Consider the following 17,119-nt stretch of genomic DNA (forward strand, 5'->3'; position numbering starts at 1 on the left):
AGAGAAAATGACTTTTGGCTTCTTCAACATGTTTTACAATGATTATTTTTCTAAAACACAGTTGTCTCAAGCCAACAAATGCCATATATTCTGAATGCAACTACAAAAACCTAAAGCAAAAGCTGAAACAAGTGGCATGGCTACTGTACTTGATTTAAATGTTTTTACATCTTGTCAAATGTTCATCTGAAATTCTAAGGAAGTGCACTTCCTTACCATTTAAAGAGATAACTGAAAGTCAGCACATTAATCATTGTAAATTGTTTGCTGAAGAGAAAATTCAAATTTTCTTAGGGAGTATTCAGGACCAATTTGGCCATGATCATGCTTAAGCTCACTTTTAAACTCACTTTTAAACTCACTTTTACCTATCATCCAAATCTGTTATGAAACCTCTAATTTTAATACCAAAAGATTGTGTACAGAAGCAGTGCATTCTATATCTTGGGAATCGGCTCCATGCATCTTTAAACATTGCATGTTCTAAGAAAACAAGTAGTCATTTGCTTTTACTGCAAAGCATGTTCTGCTGTACTGTGGTTGATGATGTTTCTGTCCTTAAAAGAAACAAGCATCAATGTGCTTTATTGCCTGAAAATTGTTATCAGCTGTTAGAAGATGTAACCATAGTTGATTCTGACACTAGTTAAATTTTCTCATTTATCACTGTTGGCTATAATGCAGCTGCCTTGGGAGTTCCTTTGGAAAAATGTGAATAACCTGAGGTTTGCTGGGTCACCTTGTGCTTACCATTTATTAATTGTTAATCTGAAGTAAAAGGTACAAAACCTGCATGTGCATATTGCTGAGGTTCGTGTTATGTGATTAAAATGTTCCCACTTTCTGCAGAAAATTTCTTACCTTTTATTAACATGTATTGAACAAGACAACTTTATTACATCTCACTCTTCTATGAGCACCAAGCCTGCATGGTTTGTCACCAAGTCGGAGACAGTACCGGTGTAGAGCTTGCTTCTGCTAGCATTATTTGCATTTTTCAAGTGCTTAAACAGCATATTTTAACCAATTTTTTTGAATGAAATATTTTTTAAGCCTAAAATGAGGCACAAGGAAATTTCAGCTTGAATGTGCATTGCTTGTAGAGTGACTGCTGATTGCTGTGGAATGCTATCTATCTGGGGGATGAATTCCAGATACAGGATTAGGGACAGTGTTTGCACATATTATTGTTGTGAAGATAATTTCAAAATGGTTTCAATCAGAGTAACAGCTATGTAGAACCACTCGCATAAAATCTAATCTCGTAAACTAGTAATCACTGATGAGGTTACTTAAAATATGTAGTTTTAGTATGGCTGACAAGGGAGGACTCATTAAAATGTGTTGTTAGCAATTCAGCTTTTACTTGCATTTCTCTTTTTAATCTGACACTGGGCCCTTCAAAGCACATCAAGGGAGTTAGGCACTCAGCATGAACTGAAGTGAATTAAACAGAGCTGGGTGGCCAGATCCTTGGACACTCTTGAAAGCCCCAGCCTGAATTTAGCAGRGCAGTGAGGGACTGATCCATCCTGCCTTCCTTCAGTGTTTTAAGATCCAGTGGAAATTTGGATACACAAGCAATGCAGACACAAGCCCAAACTTCTGTTTATGAGTTTACAGACTATTCTTTTAGGCTACCTGAGTATTTTTTCTTTAAATGTGGCTTTATGTGGTTAAAAGGAATTACAATGCTTGTGAAAATTGTTTGGAGTTTGATTTGACCAGCAAAATAAGCCTGAACCTAGTTTGAACGCTTTAGTGCTTGTTTTCCCTAAAACTAAATTTGACACACAGTGTTACTATGTATACATATTTACCTAAGCAAGCAGATACATGTTTATGTGTGTATATGCATACACATAAACACAAACAAACACGCACAAATGGCAAATTGAGAAAGTAAAGCAGTGATCTGGAAAGAGGAATTACTGTCAGGTTGCAAGATGACCTAAATATCTGCAGTAGTCCATATGTCACGAAGGCACTGCAAGAATTACTTATCGTTTTATCATTTCATGTTGTTCCAAGCACTGTGCTGAAACATACTTGTACTGTGCGCTAACTCTGTGGTATGATTGTTCCCTCCTAAAAACTTATGATCCAGCTCCTGAAAAAGAAAAGGAATACCCAGCATCTCCAGACTACCTGGAAATAGCAATTTACTGCATAGGGGTCTTCTTAATTGCCTGCATGGTGCTGACAGTCATCCTGTGTCGAATGAAGAACACCACCAAGAAGCCTGATTTCAGCAGCCAGCCCGCCGTCCATAAGTTGACTAAGCGAATCCCTCTGCGCAGACAGGTAACAGAAAGTAGATAAAGAGTTTAAAAAACTTTTACCAAAACTCTAAGCCAGCAAGTCCTTCTGATGAGAGCTTTGAAAGAGCCTTAAATAAGTAATAAACCAAATTGCAATAATGATTGGATTTAATCCGCCACCTAGGAGACTGGAATGGGAAGAAAGTACATCGTAACGCTCCAGTGTGTATCTTAAGGCAAGAAAATCAGGGCAGGGATATCGGAGGAGAAATGTAGAATTGGAATATGTTCTGTATTAGCAGTCTACAGATGGAGAAAAGTGTATTTAAAGTATTTAGGGGCCTGATCCTGCAGCTCATTGAAGTCAATGGAAACTTTTTAATCACTTGAGCAGACTTTGGAACAGAATCATATATAATCGTATATTTATAATGTTTCTAAGGTGACTATTACTGTAGTAACTAAGTACCAGATACAGAGAGGTATTTTTCAGGAAGAATTTTTGGAGACTTAAGGGGAGGGAATTCCATAGTCAAGCATCCAGAAACCACCTCCAAATAGAAAAGGACTGTAATAAAATAAAAACAGGGGAGATACTAACTCAGGTCTCGGACAGTTTGGTTGAGATGCTGATGTTTTTGAGTGAGGAACAAAAGCAAATGTCAGATTTGAAATGTGCAAAAGAATGTTACATGAAGTAGATTTTGCAATTGCTTGTCGCTGGCAGTGAAAGTTTCTGGAGAGGGCAATACAACGAACAACAAACCAGTTGAACAAGTAACAGGCCTTTGGCTTTGTCACAGGCCATCACTTGCCAAAACAGCCTAGATTCCCACATATTACCATCTCCTGAAAGACTTGTTTCTTTTGAAGCTGTGGTTTAACATGATTTGATTTTTTTGCAATAAGTCTTCAGAGTAGACRTCTAAACCCACAAAATATACACCCAGATTTCCAACACTATAGGATTTGTCTGAATTTGAGGCTTTGGTTCACCTTGTTATAAGAAATAGGGACCATCTGCAGAATCTGAATCCAGACTTTGGTCAGAGGAGTTTGGATCTGAGGGTTTAGTTCAGGTCCATCTGCAGCTTTAATACCTTATGCAGAATTTCTGCAGCTTGTTTTTAGAGCCTGTCCAGAATATTATAATAATCATAGTAATACATACACCTTAAAAATAGTTCTTCAGCGTAGGTAAGGGTTTGAAAGGTTAGATGCACATTTGCACAGAGCTAGGGTGGGAGTAGGTCTTGGGGTTTCAAACTGTATTACTTTTTTATTTTAGGTTTGTGATTCTTCTTGGTTAGAATTGCTACAGAGAAATCCCTCTAGTAATGCTTTAGCCATCTTCCTCTATGGTGCAGTTTTTTTAAAAACTTGAGGTGGAAGGCATGAACTCTTGTCAGATCTCAAAAATATTTGGTTTACTTTATGAGCAAAAAATGCTAGTTATTATTTTGTGTTACTTTTTTTCCCTCCACCTTCTAGTTTTTTTTTTTATTATTATTTTTATGCAGTGTTTTCACTTGCTTGAAAATTACTGTGAAGGAGAGTTGCCTCTGAGTATGTCAGAAAGAGTTATGAGAAGGCCTCAGCTCAATTTGCCCATATCTCTTTGTCTACAGTTCTGTATATAGTCTTCTGGACAAAGAAGGCTTTTCAGATATTGTATACTTAACCAGAGAGGGGGGAAAAAGAGAGGGAGAGAGATGCATGTATTAACTACTTAGATAAAAGATATTTATTAGATTTCTGCCTAAATTTAAAAGCATCATAATTGCCCAAAGATGAGTTGATGCCAGAAAAAATACTGAAGAAACCTCTGACCATCGTTGTTATCCTAGTTCGTAGTTTGGTGTGAGCTCAGTTGTGCCAGTTGGAAATGGTTCCTTGAGGGGATGATGTTATTTCACTGTGTGTGACTTCAGTGCCAACCACTGCCCTGAGTTTCGTTATTTATCATTAAATGATGCAATATGGAACTTCTCCAAAGCCATTGTTTTCACAGAAGAAAAATCTCTGTCTTATAACATGCTTGTCAGATCAGTTTTTTATTAGTGTTGTGTTGTTTTTCTATATTTACTGAGCAAAAATGTCGTTTTGCTTTTAAAAGTGGGAACTTTTCTTTGAAAAGCAATATATGCATGAAAGTGAGAATCCTATTTCAACCCTCAAGCAAAAATTCCACTAATCTCAATTCTCCTGAGCACATTTTTATTAGTACCAGTTTCTCATTCAGCTCTGCTGCAGTATCTTCACACAGGAAAATAGCTATTATAAGTTTTTAAAGAAATCTGTATTTCCGTTTTGATGGTTACACTAGCCGTTTCACTGGTTTTTAAATTAGATTACAAAAACAGGATAAGACTAGCAGTCTCTGAAAACCTGCTCGTGAAGATTTCTTAAATTTTCAGGAGTAGTCTTGTCTCTAAGATTGTAGCAGTTTTTTACTTTGTGCACCTTTAAAGCTGGTGTTGGATTTCAGAATTGTTGTGACAAATCAGGAGGATGGAAAAAAAAAGTCCAGGAGGCAATTTATTCAATAGGTTTGTGTTTCTGGATTATTCAAGTAGGTTTGTTTCATTGTGCCACCAGGCTTGCTTTAGTGTTTCAGTTTATTTCTATTTCAGAGAATTGTTTTCAAAGCCTTGGAGACATTTGTCACTAAGCCCCTGTAGATACTCATCGCAAAGGTGCAGAAGGTAGAACATGCTCCTTTGCCTTTGGGCTGTGCTGCATGGGGGAGGAATAGAAAAAGTGGCCAAGCTGAAGAGAGAGAGGGTAAGTGAGAACGAGCAGGGGAAATGCCTATGACAGGTAGATTGTGTGACCTCGACAGGGAAGCTGGGTCAGTTAGCCTAATTTGCTGGGATTAAAGTGAAATGAGACCATATATTGGGGAATTCTTGATACTGTTTTTGAAGTGCTCTGCTCTTAGGTCGAGTTCCCTAAGGATGTGGATATGAAAATAATACTGGCACAAGAAGAGGCGTTTGCATGACTGTGATGCCATCCTGTCTAAGTGGGATAAGACTCTTGCTGAGTAACATATGGTTTAGTTTGCAGGCCTGGATTCTCATACACTGACTATTTAGTCTGAGCTACTACAGAATTTTATCATTCCCCACATGCAGGCATTTTTTCCTGCCAGAATGTAGTTCTTTTCACATTCATAGGAAGGGTCACGATGAAGTCAAGAATGATCTGTTCCCTCCCCCTACAATCCTCAGCCTCACCAAGATCTGGTACTTGATTTTAGAAATAGAAACTGCTTGCAGGGAAATCCGGCAAGCAGTTACTCTTCTTTATATAAAAGCAGAGAGGTGCTGTGCTCTGCTGGTATTAGCCCCGTTCTGTACAGAAGCAGCAGTTCACAAGTGAGTGGGAAGCAGCAGTGTTTACAGGATTGAACATTGCAACAGCAGCTGCAGTACAAGTCTCATATGACAGGTTCATTGAACTAAATGTTCAAGGGCAGGTGTCAATAAGTTGTGCATTTTGTGGAACTTAATTTTCTTTTTTACTTTTAACAAATGAATTAAAAATAAAACAAGCGAAAGAAAGATAGTGGTACTCCAATGCATACAGAACCTTCCATCTCTTGTGACTTTTCATTTCACAAATGTTTTCACAGTTAATCTACCAGACAAGTTTGACCCTTCAGTGGGTGTATATACATGTCTTAGAGGGAGGAATGATTTTTTTATGCATATTATTTTAAATACAGGTACATTAATTTATATCTAGTGTGGCTGTGGATTCTAATCCTCCATAAAGATACAGAGAACACATTTGTAATGATCAAAACTGATTGGTTCAAAGGAAGACTTAAAGTCAGCAAGCAGAATACCTATATTCAAAATGATGATGATAGCTAGAACCTGAAAAAAGTAATCTGTAGCAAGTAATGTAACAGTATTTCACATGCTRTTGAGCTGTAAAAATATTATTTATTTTAAGGATTAGACCCTGAAATGCAAAGGTTAATATGCCATTTGTAGTAGGATATATTGCAAGGAGTTTACCTTAATACATATTTTAGTCTCTTGCTTTATGCTTGGGTTTCTCTGTACAGAAACTGTTGACTTGCTTAGTAGTGCTGTTTGTTATTTTGTTGTTATTGTTGTTTAAATGTTTTGAAAGAAATTCTTCATGGAGTTGTGCGTGTATGTGTGTTTTAAATGCTAATACTTACATTAAGAATCTTCAGTTTCATGTAAGGAATTTACCTTAAATAATTTTAGATATCGTCAGTCAGTTTCTATCAGGCTTTCTGTCAGCAGCTAATTGCGTTACTTAGTAATTATATTTATATCGATATATGCATATGACTTCAAATTAACTTTTATAGCAAAGCCTTCAAAAAGAGTGACAATTATAGGAAATCACTGCATGACTGCTAAAATCTCACAGCATGAGTGCCAGAACTGTCAGATATAAGCTTCAGGGTATAGTATAAACCATAAGTGAAGGAAAACACCCGTCATAATCAATTACAGACAATTACATGCTGTTCTGCAGCTGATTTTGCCACATGGCATTTAAAGATTCCAGTGGAGATTCATTTAAGTTTTAAATGTTCCACTGCTTAGAAGCTGTCACATAAAACTTGTAAAGCATTATCTCAGAGCTGAATAAATACAGGGTGYTGGCCAAAGGACAAACGTAGTTAAAACGAGGATGTCGTAGCGCATTGGTGCATGACATTTGGAGGTACCGGACCTTTCTCCTTCTGAAACCCAGTATGGCCTTTGCTATGCCTATTCCTATGTTCCTTGAATTTGGGTAACTGAAGCCAAAAAGAGCATATGTGTACATTAAACAAGTGAGAAAGAAGCTCTACACTCTGCAGTGCTGAGTTCATTGCAGGAGTGTAACTGGTTCTTGAACCCATGTGTTAATGGGTTGGAGAGCCATGCTGCAGATGAAAAGGCAAAAGGAGAAATCTGGAAAAAGGTTTTCTACCTACAGGTACATAAATGCATACAGATTATATAGATTAAAGTTGACCAAGTCTACTGACCTTTGCRTATGTAGAGTTTTCCTCAATTTTTTCCTAGTGCACTCTGAACCAGTGAAAAAAAGATTCTTGAGGCATGAGTTCAAAAGTTAATTCTTCACTATTGCAGAAAAGGGGAAAGAAAGCAGAAAATCTCCTCCAACCACAGAGCAGATCTTTATGGCCCTTTAGCTCCTATAACTCCTTGCCTGCTCCAGTTAATCAGTCAGAAGACTATTCCCTGGGAGTGCCATCCGTTCCTTTTYTTGTCACAGCACTGAGCAGTCCCTGTGGATTTCTGTCCTCATTCACATCCAAGTGATGCACTTTACCTGCAGCATCCCCAGCCAATCAGCTAGTTATTGTGTGAAGTAAACATGTTCAATTATGTTAAGGGGGAAATTGGCAGTATCTTTCATCTGTTTTATTATTATTTAACTTCTGTGTTTGAAGCATATCACAAGTGTATTTCAGTTTACTGCAAGTTTACATTTATAGGTTTTAACTGTTGAAGGACTGCTGAATTCAAAGTTTAAGAGCTGGTAAAAAGATGAGGCTTTTGCAGAGATTTGAGCAGGCTCTAATAATGATGTTGAATTAATGAAAAAAGACCCCAGAACATTTTGGGCTATTTCTAATACATGAGGGATATCATGTAAAGTTACAGCTTCACTTCCAGGCCTTTACTGTGCTGTCCCATGAAAATAGTAGCTACAGCAACAAACAAACTGGATATCACTGTCTTTTTACTTGTGCAATTTAGTTTTTCAAGTAAATTATTTTCAACTGTGAGGGTGCTATCCAAAATGAACAAGAGGTGTTGTACCTTCTTAAACATAGTTCTGGAATATGCCAAGAAACCAGTAGCACTCATATTTGGCTGGAATATGACCATTTCTACAATTTTAAGCTGCAGCTATCTGAAAGTGTCCTGCACAAATTTCACCTTATTTTCTTTAAACTCCTGACACTGTGATGAGCTGCAGCTTACAACGGCTAGCAGACGTCCATAAACCTGAAATGCTGCTGTATATGGCAGAGGTTGCCATCTCGTCCCTGCTGAAATTGGAGTGAGCTTTGCTGTCGACTTCACTGTGACAAGGGTTTTCCCAACAAGACCTACCCTTTGTTGTGGAAAGGCAGAAACATTTCTCGAAGAGGCAGTCCACACTAGAAGGTTTAAAGGGAAATTTAAAGAGAATATACTACATTCAGCAAAGGTTATTCAGCTCAAAGCAGTATATAAACAAAGACAGTGTAGGTCTGGGAAACTGAAGACAAAGAACTTTTTTGGATGCAGAAAAGGTCTAGCAAGTCAATAAGAGAGAAGTAAAGAGATTTGAAAAACATCTGAGTGTGTTTTGAGCGTTCAGCAAACATTGATGCTTTGAGCTGGCATTTACAGCTGCTAGAGAAGCCCGAGTCAGGAGTTTGGAAGGCAAGAAAGTGAAGGCTAAAGGTTTTTTTTGTTTGTTTTTTTATTTTTTGTTGTTTTTATTCCCCTAAAAAAAGAAAAGGGCCTGGATAAGGATTTTGGTAGAATAGCTAAGGAATAGAATATTAATATTAGGCTTGCTATGAGAGAGATGAAGAAGTGGAAATAACAGGAAAAGTGAACTTCAGGGAAAGTGATGAAGGACAGAGAAATTGCGACACTGCTATCGAGATTTGTACATTTCTTACTATAGAGCTGGTTCCTTCCATGAGGTTTCATTTTAAAACCATAGTGAAGTCACTAAAATGAGGAAAAGAATAAATAAAAGTCTAGTGCAAGGCCTCATTCTCAGGTTGACTTGCCATACAGCTCTGAGTGAGTGCTTCAGCTTTAGCACGTATATTCCCCTCTCCGGACTGGGCATAGCAGCATCTCCCTCTCAGGACTCTGGTCAGTATTCATTTATTGCTTTATTTAGAGTTACATAGTCTATATTAATAGGAATTTTCTATTTGCGTCCAAGTGGTCACCATATTTATCATCCTCATTGTGTCTGGTACTTATATTCCTTGAAAATAAATGCTGTCTGACAGTGGTGGGATGGATGAGGGTGGAGGTGGTCCCTCTTATTTGAATGGGTAGCCTTATTTGAGCAGTTGTACTCAGTTGTTCCATAGACGCCCATCYCACATGCAGAAGGTGGGAGTTCCTGATATCAGAGAAGGTCTGCCATTCAGCTGCAAAACTGGTTACCAAGTTTAATATTTTGAAAGTATTCCTTAACATGTTCTTCCTTATGAAATCTCTTTCCAGTCTTAGTCTGGTCTTAGAAAAATGTGTCAAGAAGCCAAATTTATTTGATGTCATGTTAAAAACTTGAGTATGTTTACCTGCAAAAAGACCTCTGAACCAAAACAGTTTGTCAAGGTCATGATGAAAAATTTATCTGAAAACTTTGTACCCTTTGAACCTTGTAGTGTGAAAATACTTGATTTAAGAGCATTACATAGTTTATAGACTTCCAGCCCCATCCTGGGAAGCCGAAGTAATTTAGTAACACTCTAATTGTTAGTGTTCCTGTATATTAAGTCCAATTAAGTTGTTCCTATCTGGTGTCACAGAGACAAGAGGATTTCGCATTCATATCACTGTGTATGACTGATTTGCTGTTAGGATGTTTGTTTATAATTGCTTTCTTTGTACCTAATTATAAGACTGACCTATGGAACAAATGTGAAAGAATATGTAGCCTGGTCATAAGCAATCCTGGTGTCAGAGTTAACTACGGGTGATACAGACAAAGACCAAAAGCGCTAGTTACACTGAGGCTCTAGACGGCAACTTTGGGAAGGGTCCAAGCCATCCTAGCTGACAAGGACCTTCTGCCAGATGATGTGAGGACTCGTATCGGTGACGGCATTGCGAGAGGACCTTCAGGCTGCCGAGGCCACCTGATGCAGGCTTGGCTCAAAGGCTGTCGTGGCCTGAAGAGAGAAGGAGGATTCCCACTTAAAGGAAGGGGCAGAGTGGCAATAAGAGCGTTTTTGTTTTGTCTTCATATTCCCTTGAAACACTGAGATTGACGGACAGCAGATGGCTGTTTGGAGGTTTGAGGAAAGTGTCTTATGGACAATATATCGTTTATACTTAAATGATTTTTTTTGCAGGGATGTAATAGCTGGTGCCTCTCTTTTTTTTTCATAGCAATTGTCATTAAATACTTTTGATGTTCTAGGGAAAATGTATTGAAGTTGAGGTTGATGAGAACTCCTATTAGAAAAATTTGATAGAGGAAATGAAATGGTTTTTATGAGCTCTCTTCCACATTGCATCTTTAACAGTATAGTTAATGGAATGCTTGTTTTTGAAGTACCTCTGAACTAGTGTGATGACTTTTTGATACTTTTGATATTAAACTTTTAAAAAATATGTGAGAGAAAAACGTGGGCAACTAGGAATGAATGGAAGGATATATGAGGAGATAAGGTTTAGGTGCCCAAGTTTCCTGGTGAAGTTTCGTATATATTTAGTAGAAGCTCTTAAAATCCTGCTCTGCAGGATATCTTAARGAGTTTATTGGTGACCTCTGATTGTGGCACAAGCTGCCTGCTTAGGTATCTGAGGTGAATGATCTTAATAAGGTGATAAAAACCTCTGAATTTGATAAATTAAAAAAGAGAAAAGTTTATGTAAATTCACTTCTGAGTGAATATATTAAAAACTTTACTTCTTTCGTTTTCAACTGATGGGACAGACCTGCAGCCTTATTGGCAGTTTACCTGGAATCAGTACTGTGCTTAGGGGAGGGYAAACATATTAGAATAGTACACTAGAAGACTATGGTTTCAGCCACTCTTTTTCCTAAAACCACTGATATTAGCTGGCTTAGTTATCATGTACTGCTGTTTTCAGATACTGGATGAAGATTACATCTCCACTTTCTTTTTCCTGCATCTTGAATAACAGGTGTCGGCCGACTCGAGCTCCTCCATGAATTCCAACACACCTCTGGTGAGGATAACTACCCGTCTCTCCTCCACTGCTGATGCCCCGATGCTGGCAGGAGTCTCAGAATATGAATTGCCAGAAGACCCAAAATGGGAGTTTCCACGAGATAAGTATGTAGTCTCTTTCCCTTAATGCTGTCTATATGCATCTGAAAAAGGTGACACAGAATGAAGAGGAAGCTTCTTTCCAAATGTCTCCCAGGGTTTCTTTAGCTATAAGAAAATCAAAGTTATCTGAGCCTTCTCATAAGGTCAAGATTCAGTTCCATTATCTGAGCTCAGTTTGTTTTAATAGAAACTGAATTTTCTCTGCCTGACATTCTGATTTATTTTCAGATTTCTTGAAGGTTTTCAGATACTCTGGTGAAAAGTAACTTCTCTGTTAATGAAGGAGTAAATCTGAAATTTTATTCCAAAATATATATGATCTGAACAAGAATAGATATCAGCACACAGGCATTGTTGAAGGACAGTTGACATTTGCCCAGGCAGTATTTCTGTACGTTAAACCATGTTTCCTAATCATTGTTGAGGTTAATGCTTAGAAATTAAGTAATATAGTGCCATGTAGGAAATAGAGGAAATCTAAACCATGATATTAGGCAATCTTATTCTTACTACCTGAACCTATGGGTAGGATTTTCTCGTGTTTTTATATTAGCCTCTATTAATGGAAATAATTTTTGATTTATTAGAACATTTTTCTTGTTGTATACATGTATATGTACAACTTCAGTGCTTTAAAACTATTAGGTTTCCACCAGAGAGTATTGAATATTTCTGTATTCTGTATTCATGTAGCTAAATCGTATTTTCTTCAAAGTCTGAGTAGCATGCAAAATTAACTGCAGAGTAATCTAATCAAAGTCATATTTATATTTCTTAATATAAAATGGGTATGTAAAGGAAAGGTAATGTTAACACAGGTCTAATCATGATTATATGCTGAAGTTAATACTAGTTTTAAGAAATCTTTAGGTGGCTTTTAAAAAATAACACATTTTATCATGAACAGTTTTCCTTGAAAGCTCTGCATCATGACTCTTGGATGGAGGAGCTGTAATTTTGAACCTTCTGACAACTGCTCTGGAAATTATTTTAATTATGTAGCTGAAAAGTGGTGCAAAATGCTGTAATTGCCACCTGCGGTATTCTAGTCAACAGTGGGGGCCTGTATACATACTTCTGTCAGCCCATACCCTAGGGGGATACACTAAATGCGGAAAATTTTAGAGTGCTAAACATTTAAAACCAACATTCAGCACAAGTGTAGGTGGAGCAGATTTCCAATGAAAAGAGGCTATTTAGAGGCAGTTTATTAGGCTGGGGGCAGGAGGCACACAATGAGGGGTTTGTTACTTTAGGCCTAGCAGGGCAATAGCACATAAATTAACCAGTTTCCAATGCAAATGTTTGTTCTCTGCCAAGATCCTAAATTCAATTTTAGTTCTGGATAACATGCAGGATGACCTCAGCATAACATACGCTGCCCTTCAGTCTTTGCACCTTTTTAAACCAGCATTTGCTTTAGAAACCAATCCAAAACAGATTGAGGAATTCTCACTAATGTTAAGACCGCATTTAAAAAGAGTCTGTGGACTACCCTCAGGAGGAAGTGTCATTCAATATTTTTCTGTCTTGTGCCCAAACAGATAAGTGAGATTTTCAAATCTTTTAGCTCTGATCTAATAGTCTCCTGTTGATGGCATTACAAGCCTCATCCCTTCCCCATACTTTCATGGAAAAAGGCCTAAGATTCATGCTTTTGAGAACCGGTCCCTACATATATTCTGTGATTCCTGCATTTGGCTGTGGAAAGTCGTGACCTTGARAACTCTGTTATGAGACTGCTCATCAGAGTTTGGCCCCTACACTGACTAGTATTACCAGCATCAAACTCCCTGAATGCACTCCCTGATTTGTGCTGTTTCACTGCTTCTGGAGTTAAGTAATATTCTGTGTGAGTAAAGGGATCAGAATCTGCCATTGGCACTTACACTGGAACCAAAAAGATTCACCCAGAAGCTTTGAAGTTTCTGTTTTAGTTTCTCTTTATCCTGAAGTCTCTGTACCTGTTACAGCTGAGCAGGTTTTGCAGCCAGGTAAATGCTCCACAAAACGCATTTTGCTTATGCAGTTGACCCCGTTACTGACCATTCTTTCTCAAAGGTTCCTGGCACTGATAACGTGATTATAACTGAATTTCAGTTTCCCCTGGTCTCTGCTTCCCATTTTCTGAGAAGAGCCTGGATGTTGCAGACAGGAGGCATCTTCTATTACCCTCATACATGGCATTTGTGGCAGCAAGAGCCTGCAGCCAAAAAACAGGCTCTGTGCTGGACTCAGCTGTGGGCGTATAAAGCATCTCGTCTCGCCCGTTAAGGGATCAAAGCACTGAGGGAATGTGTGAAGATGTAAGAAGAGCAATCTTGCTGTGGATGGCAGGTTGTGGAGGAGAAGTCTTGTAGGGGATGCTAAAATCTGCCAAGTGCTTTGTCCAGAGGAGGGTGCTGCTTTTGTGAGCGCCGATGCCACTTACGTGACCAGGCATGGAGAGGGTTTGCGTCTCTGTGAATAGGACCAGCACTTACAACGGAGGGGCAGAATCAGAGACAGTGCTGGCAGTGGCAGCTCTGGCAGCCGGTCAAGGGTTGGGAGCATGCAGAGAGCCTTTTCTTGCACTCACACAGCTGCTTTGTAGAAGTACCTCTCCCTGCCACTGCTAGTGAAGAGTTAGCTCTTTGCTTGTCATGGGCATCTTTTCCCTACCCATTTTCTCACCTTCATCCTCCCTCCTTTTTTCCCTGCGAGAAGGTGGCTGTCTGACCACCTCATCATCCTCAAGAAAGAGGGTTGGGTGTGATAATTACCCACAGCTGTGCCCAAACATCGGGTCTCCTGGGCTGCTCTCTCTGTCCTAGGCTCTATGGCTCAAGAGATCATTAGGCAAATGGTCATGGCCCACATGCCCCAACACAAAGCGAGAATATGAATTTTGATCTAAAGTTAAGCTATCTGAAAGAATATTTGAATGTTTCCTTTCTGTCTACACTATGCACATTATATCGCATTGTATACACATTATATCAGAGGAGATAGTACTATTTAAGACATCCCTCTGGTTTTGATACCACCACCACACAAATCATCAGCTGCCTGAAAGCAAACACATGGCCACACACACAAAGAAACATTTCTTTCAGCTCCTTGAGGTCCACATGAAAAAGAAGAAAAATAGCTGTCTTACAGTGATACGAAAAGCTTGCATGTTGTTGGCTCTTCTGACATCCTGAATGTCAGTTGCAGTCTTAGGCTTTTCAAAAGCTGTGTTCCTCTGCATTGTGTGCTGTGCGTGTCTGACCAGCTAGCCATCAAATATAGCCTCTGTTATTACAAGGAGGAGGAGAGCTTAAAAGCTGGATTTAGTAACTGATCTGCCTGTATTAGATGCTCACTATACTGTCACTAAGAAAACATACTACAGTGTGCATGAAAACTAGTGTGCACCAAGAGTCTCATTAGTTCCATATGATAAATGCTTCATGCTACAGCAAGTTGCTGAAAGCTTTTTATATTTAGCTCTGGAATTTCGCTGGCTACATCCTTTCACCAGATGCTGTGTGTTAATCCCCTGTTTACACCTCTAGGCTGACGCTGGGTAAGCCCCTTGGGGAAGGTTGCTTTGGGCAAGTTGTCATGGCTGAAGCAGTGGGAATTGACAAAGACAGGCCAAAAGAAGCGGTGACTGTGGCAGTGAAGATGTTGAAAGGTAAGAAAATTGGCTTATTAAGGATCAAGATGGGTGATGTGGTAGTTTTTATACACAGAGTTTCTTTTGTGGCATCTGAGCTCTGTCGTTGAAGGGGGGGGGGGTCAAAGTGCACATAGTTGACCTCAGCCCTCAGCAGTCTGTGGTGTAAATCTGTGTCCTTGACAGCCTGTTTATCTTCAGTAGTGTATATTTGCAATCCAATAGAGGTATTAGAATTCACTGGGTCTCTCTGCTTTTAGTTTTGTTCACGGCGGAGACTGTCAATGTGTAGATCCTAGTCCATTCACTCCAGGTGATAGGTGCCTATTTATTTTGAATTTAGCTGTAAGGTTAATTTTTGGAAAGATAAAGTTATTAATTGTTCAGTAGTTAAAGACAGTATATTTTTTCTTGTATTAATATATTGCTTCAACATATGATATGACTGAAGAACTGGTTAGGCCAATCAGAGAGACTGAGACTACTGTTTGTTAGGACATATCATATGACTTTGTATAACTTACAGTGTACACTAGAAAGCAAATCCCATATTCTGCATTTTGAAGCACACGTTGTGCACCAACTGATGAGCCTTAGTAAAGTTCAAGCTGGAACACTGTAAAATATGAACTGAATTTGTGTCTTGTACAGATGATGCTACAGAAAAAGATCTGTCCGACCTTGTGTCAGAGATGGAGATGATGAAGATGATTGGGAAGCACAAAAATATCATCAATCTCCTTGGAGCCTGTACCCAGGATGGTGAGTAGAAAGAAGAAAGCAAGCTAGAACTTTCAGACAGGTCTTCAAAAGTCTCGTTAATCATCATTTTTCAAGAGTTTTTAAGGAAACAGTCATGCTGTGATGGGATTTTTAGATATTTCCTTAGCTTAGAGCAATATTTTAACTTCTGTCTCTGATTATAAAGATGCATTGCAGCTTTGAGAAAAGATAGTATATCATATGAAAACTCTCTAATCTCTTKCTGTAGTGAAAGTTGAATTTTTTTACAGTGATTTTAGCCATGTTTGTCATTCTGAATTGTGTCCGTCCTCCCTTAGTGAAACTTGTATCCCTTATATTTGAAGTGGACAATTTTACTTTCTAAATACTGCAGTGTTTTTTCATGACATTTTTGCATTGAAAATACTTGCTTTTCAGAAGATGGCATGGTCTGGAAGGAACGTGATGGATTAGGATTTAGGTCCTTTCTATTGTCAATTGTTGCTCTGCCACTGTCCTGCTATGTAGCTTTGGGCCAGTCACCTAACAAAGTCTTGACCTCCTTTTTTTTCAAGTCATGCTTACTAATTTCACAGAAAATAAATGAATTGAATTAATAAATGTTTATAAAGCACTTTGAGGTTCTTTACTTAAAATCATTTACCCTTTGACCTTATTCCAGTTTTCACATGGTTCTGTTTATCCAAAGGTCCATTGTATGTGATCGTGGAATATGCTTCCAAAGGAAACCTGCGCGAGTACCTGCGAGCACGCCGCCCACCTGGAATGGAGTATTCATTTGACATTAACAGGGTACCAGAAGAGCAGATGACATTCAAAGACTTAGTGTCTTGCACATACCAATTGGCAAGAGGCATGGAGTACTTGGCTTCACAAAAAGTAGGTAGAACTCAGCAAATACTGAATAAAGCACTTGGTACATATTTGTTTGGCCTTTTTTTTAGTTGAGGTTTGTTCTCATCCCATTTATGTAAAGAATTTGCCGAGAGGGCGACCTTTTCCCAATGAGTTGCATAATGCATGTTCTTGAAGATCTGTGAGGAAACTGATACACAGAGTTTCATACTTGTGTTTAACAGCGCTGCCAGAACTGATCATTTGTAGTAAATAYGAATATATATCTGCACTTTGATTTCCTAACACAGGTAGTTACTTGATTATGCAAGTCACATGCTTCACCCTGGAGACAGCAAGGCACCATTTGCTTTCTATTTCCTGTCAGGTCTACTGAATCAACTCACATAGTGATGTAAAGTAAATTAATTCAGTTACCAAAAGGATTTAAGAAATGGTAACAGTTGAGAAGATGASAAGATACCTAGGCAGAAATTGTGAACAGAAGAGGCAAAAATAAATATAGTAAATTAGTCACTTTAATTATACGCTTTACTTAAAAGTGGTATTTGTCAGGAGAACAGC

At 38.5% G+C, this 17,119-nt stretch overlaps 1 protein-coding gene across 5 annotated transcripts in view; it reads left to right on the top strand.

The window, feature by feature from the left end:
* Nucleotides 1-17,119, top strand: part of FGFR2 (fibroblast growth factor receptor 2) — an 84,751-nt gene that overhangs the window by 54,776 nt on the left and 12,856 nt on the right. For 3 of the 5 annotated variants that reach the window (XM_085305264.1, XM_085305265.1, XM_085305268.1), the window contains exons 9-13: nucleotides 2,108-2,310; nucleotides 11,165-11,316; nucleotides 14,853-14,974; nucleotides 15,608-15,718; nucleotides 16,389-16,579. In XM_085305264.1, coding sequence (XP_085161390.1) covers nucleotides 2,108-2,310; nucleotides 11,165-11,316; nucleotides 14,853-14,974; nucleotides 15,608-15,718; nucleotides 16,389-16,579 — 779 coding nt within the window. The remainder of the gene's footprint in view (nucleotides 1-2,107; nucleotides 2,311-11,164; nucleotides 11,317-14,852; nucleotides 14,975-15,607; nucleotides 15,719-16,388; nucleotides 16,580-17,119) is intronic. The other 2 variants (XM_085305266.1, XM_085305267.1) reach the window with 1 other exon arrangement.

The sequence above is a fragment of the Rhea americana genome, unplaced genomic scaffold, assembly GCF_003343005.1.
Source record: "Rhea americana isolate MKP2758 unplaced genomic scaffold, rheAme1 scaffold_218, whole genome shotgun sequence".
Taxonomy (NCBI): Eukaryota; Metazoa; Chordata; class Aves; order Rheiformes; family Rheidae; genus Rhea; species Rhea americana.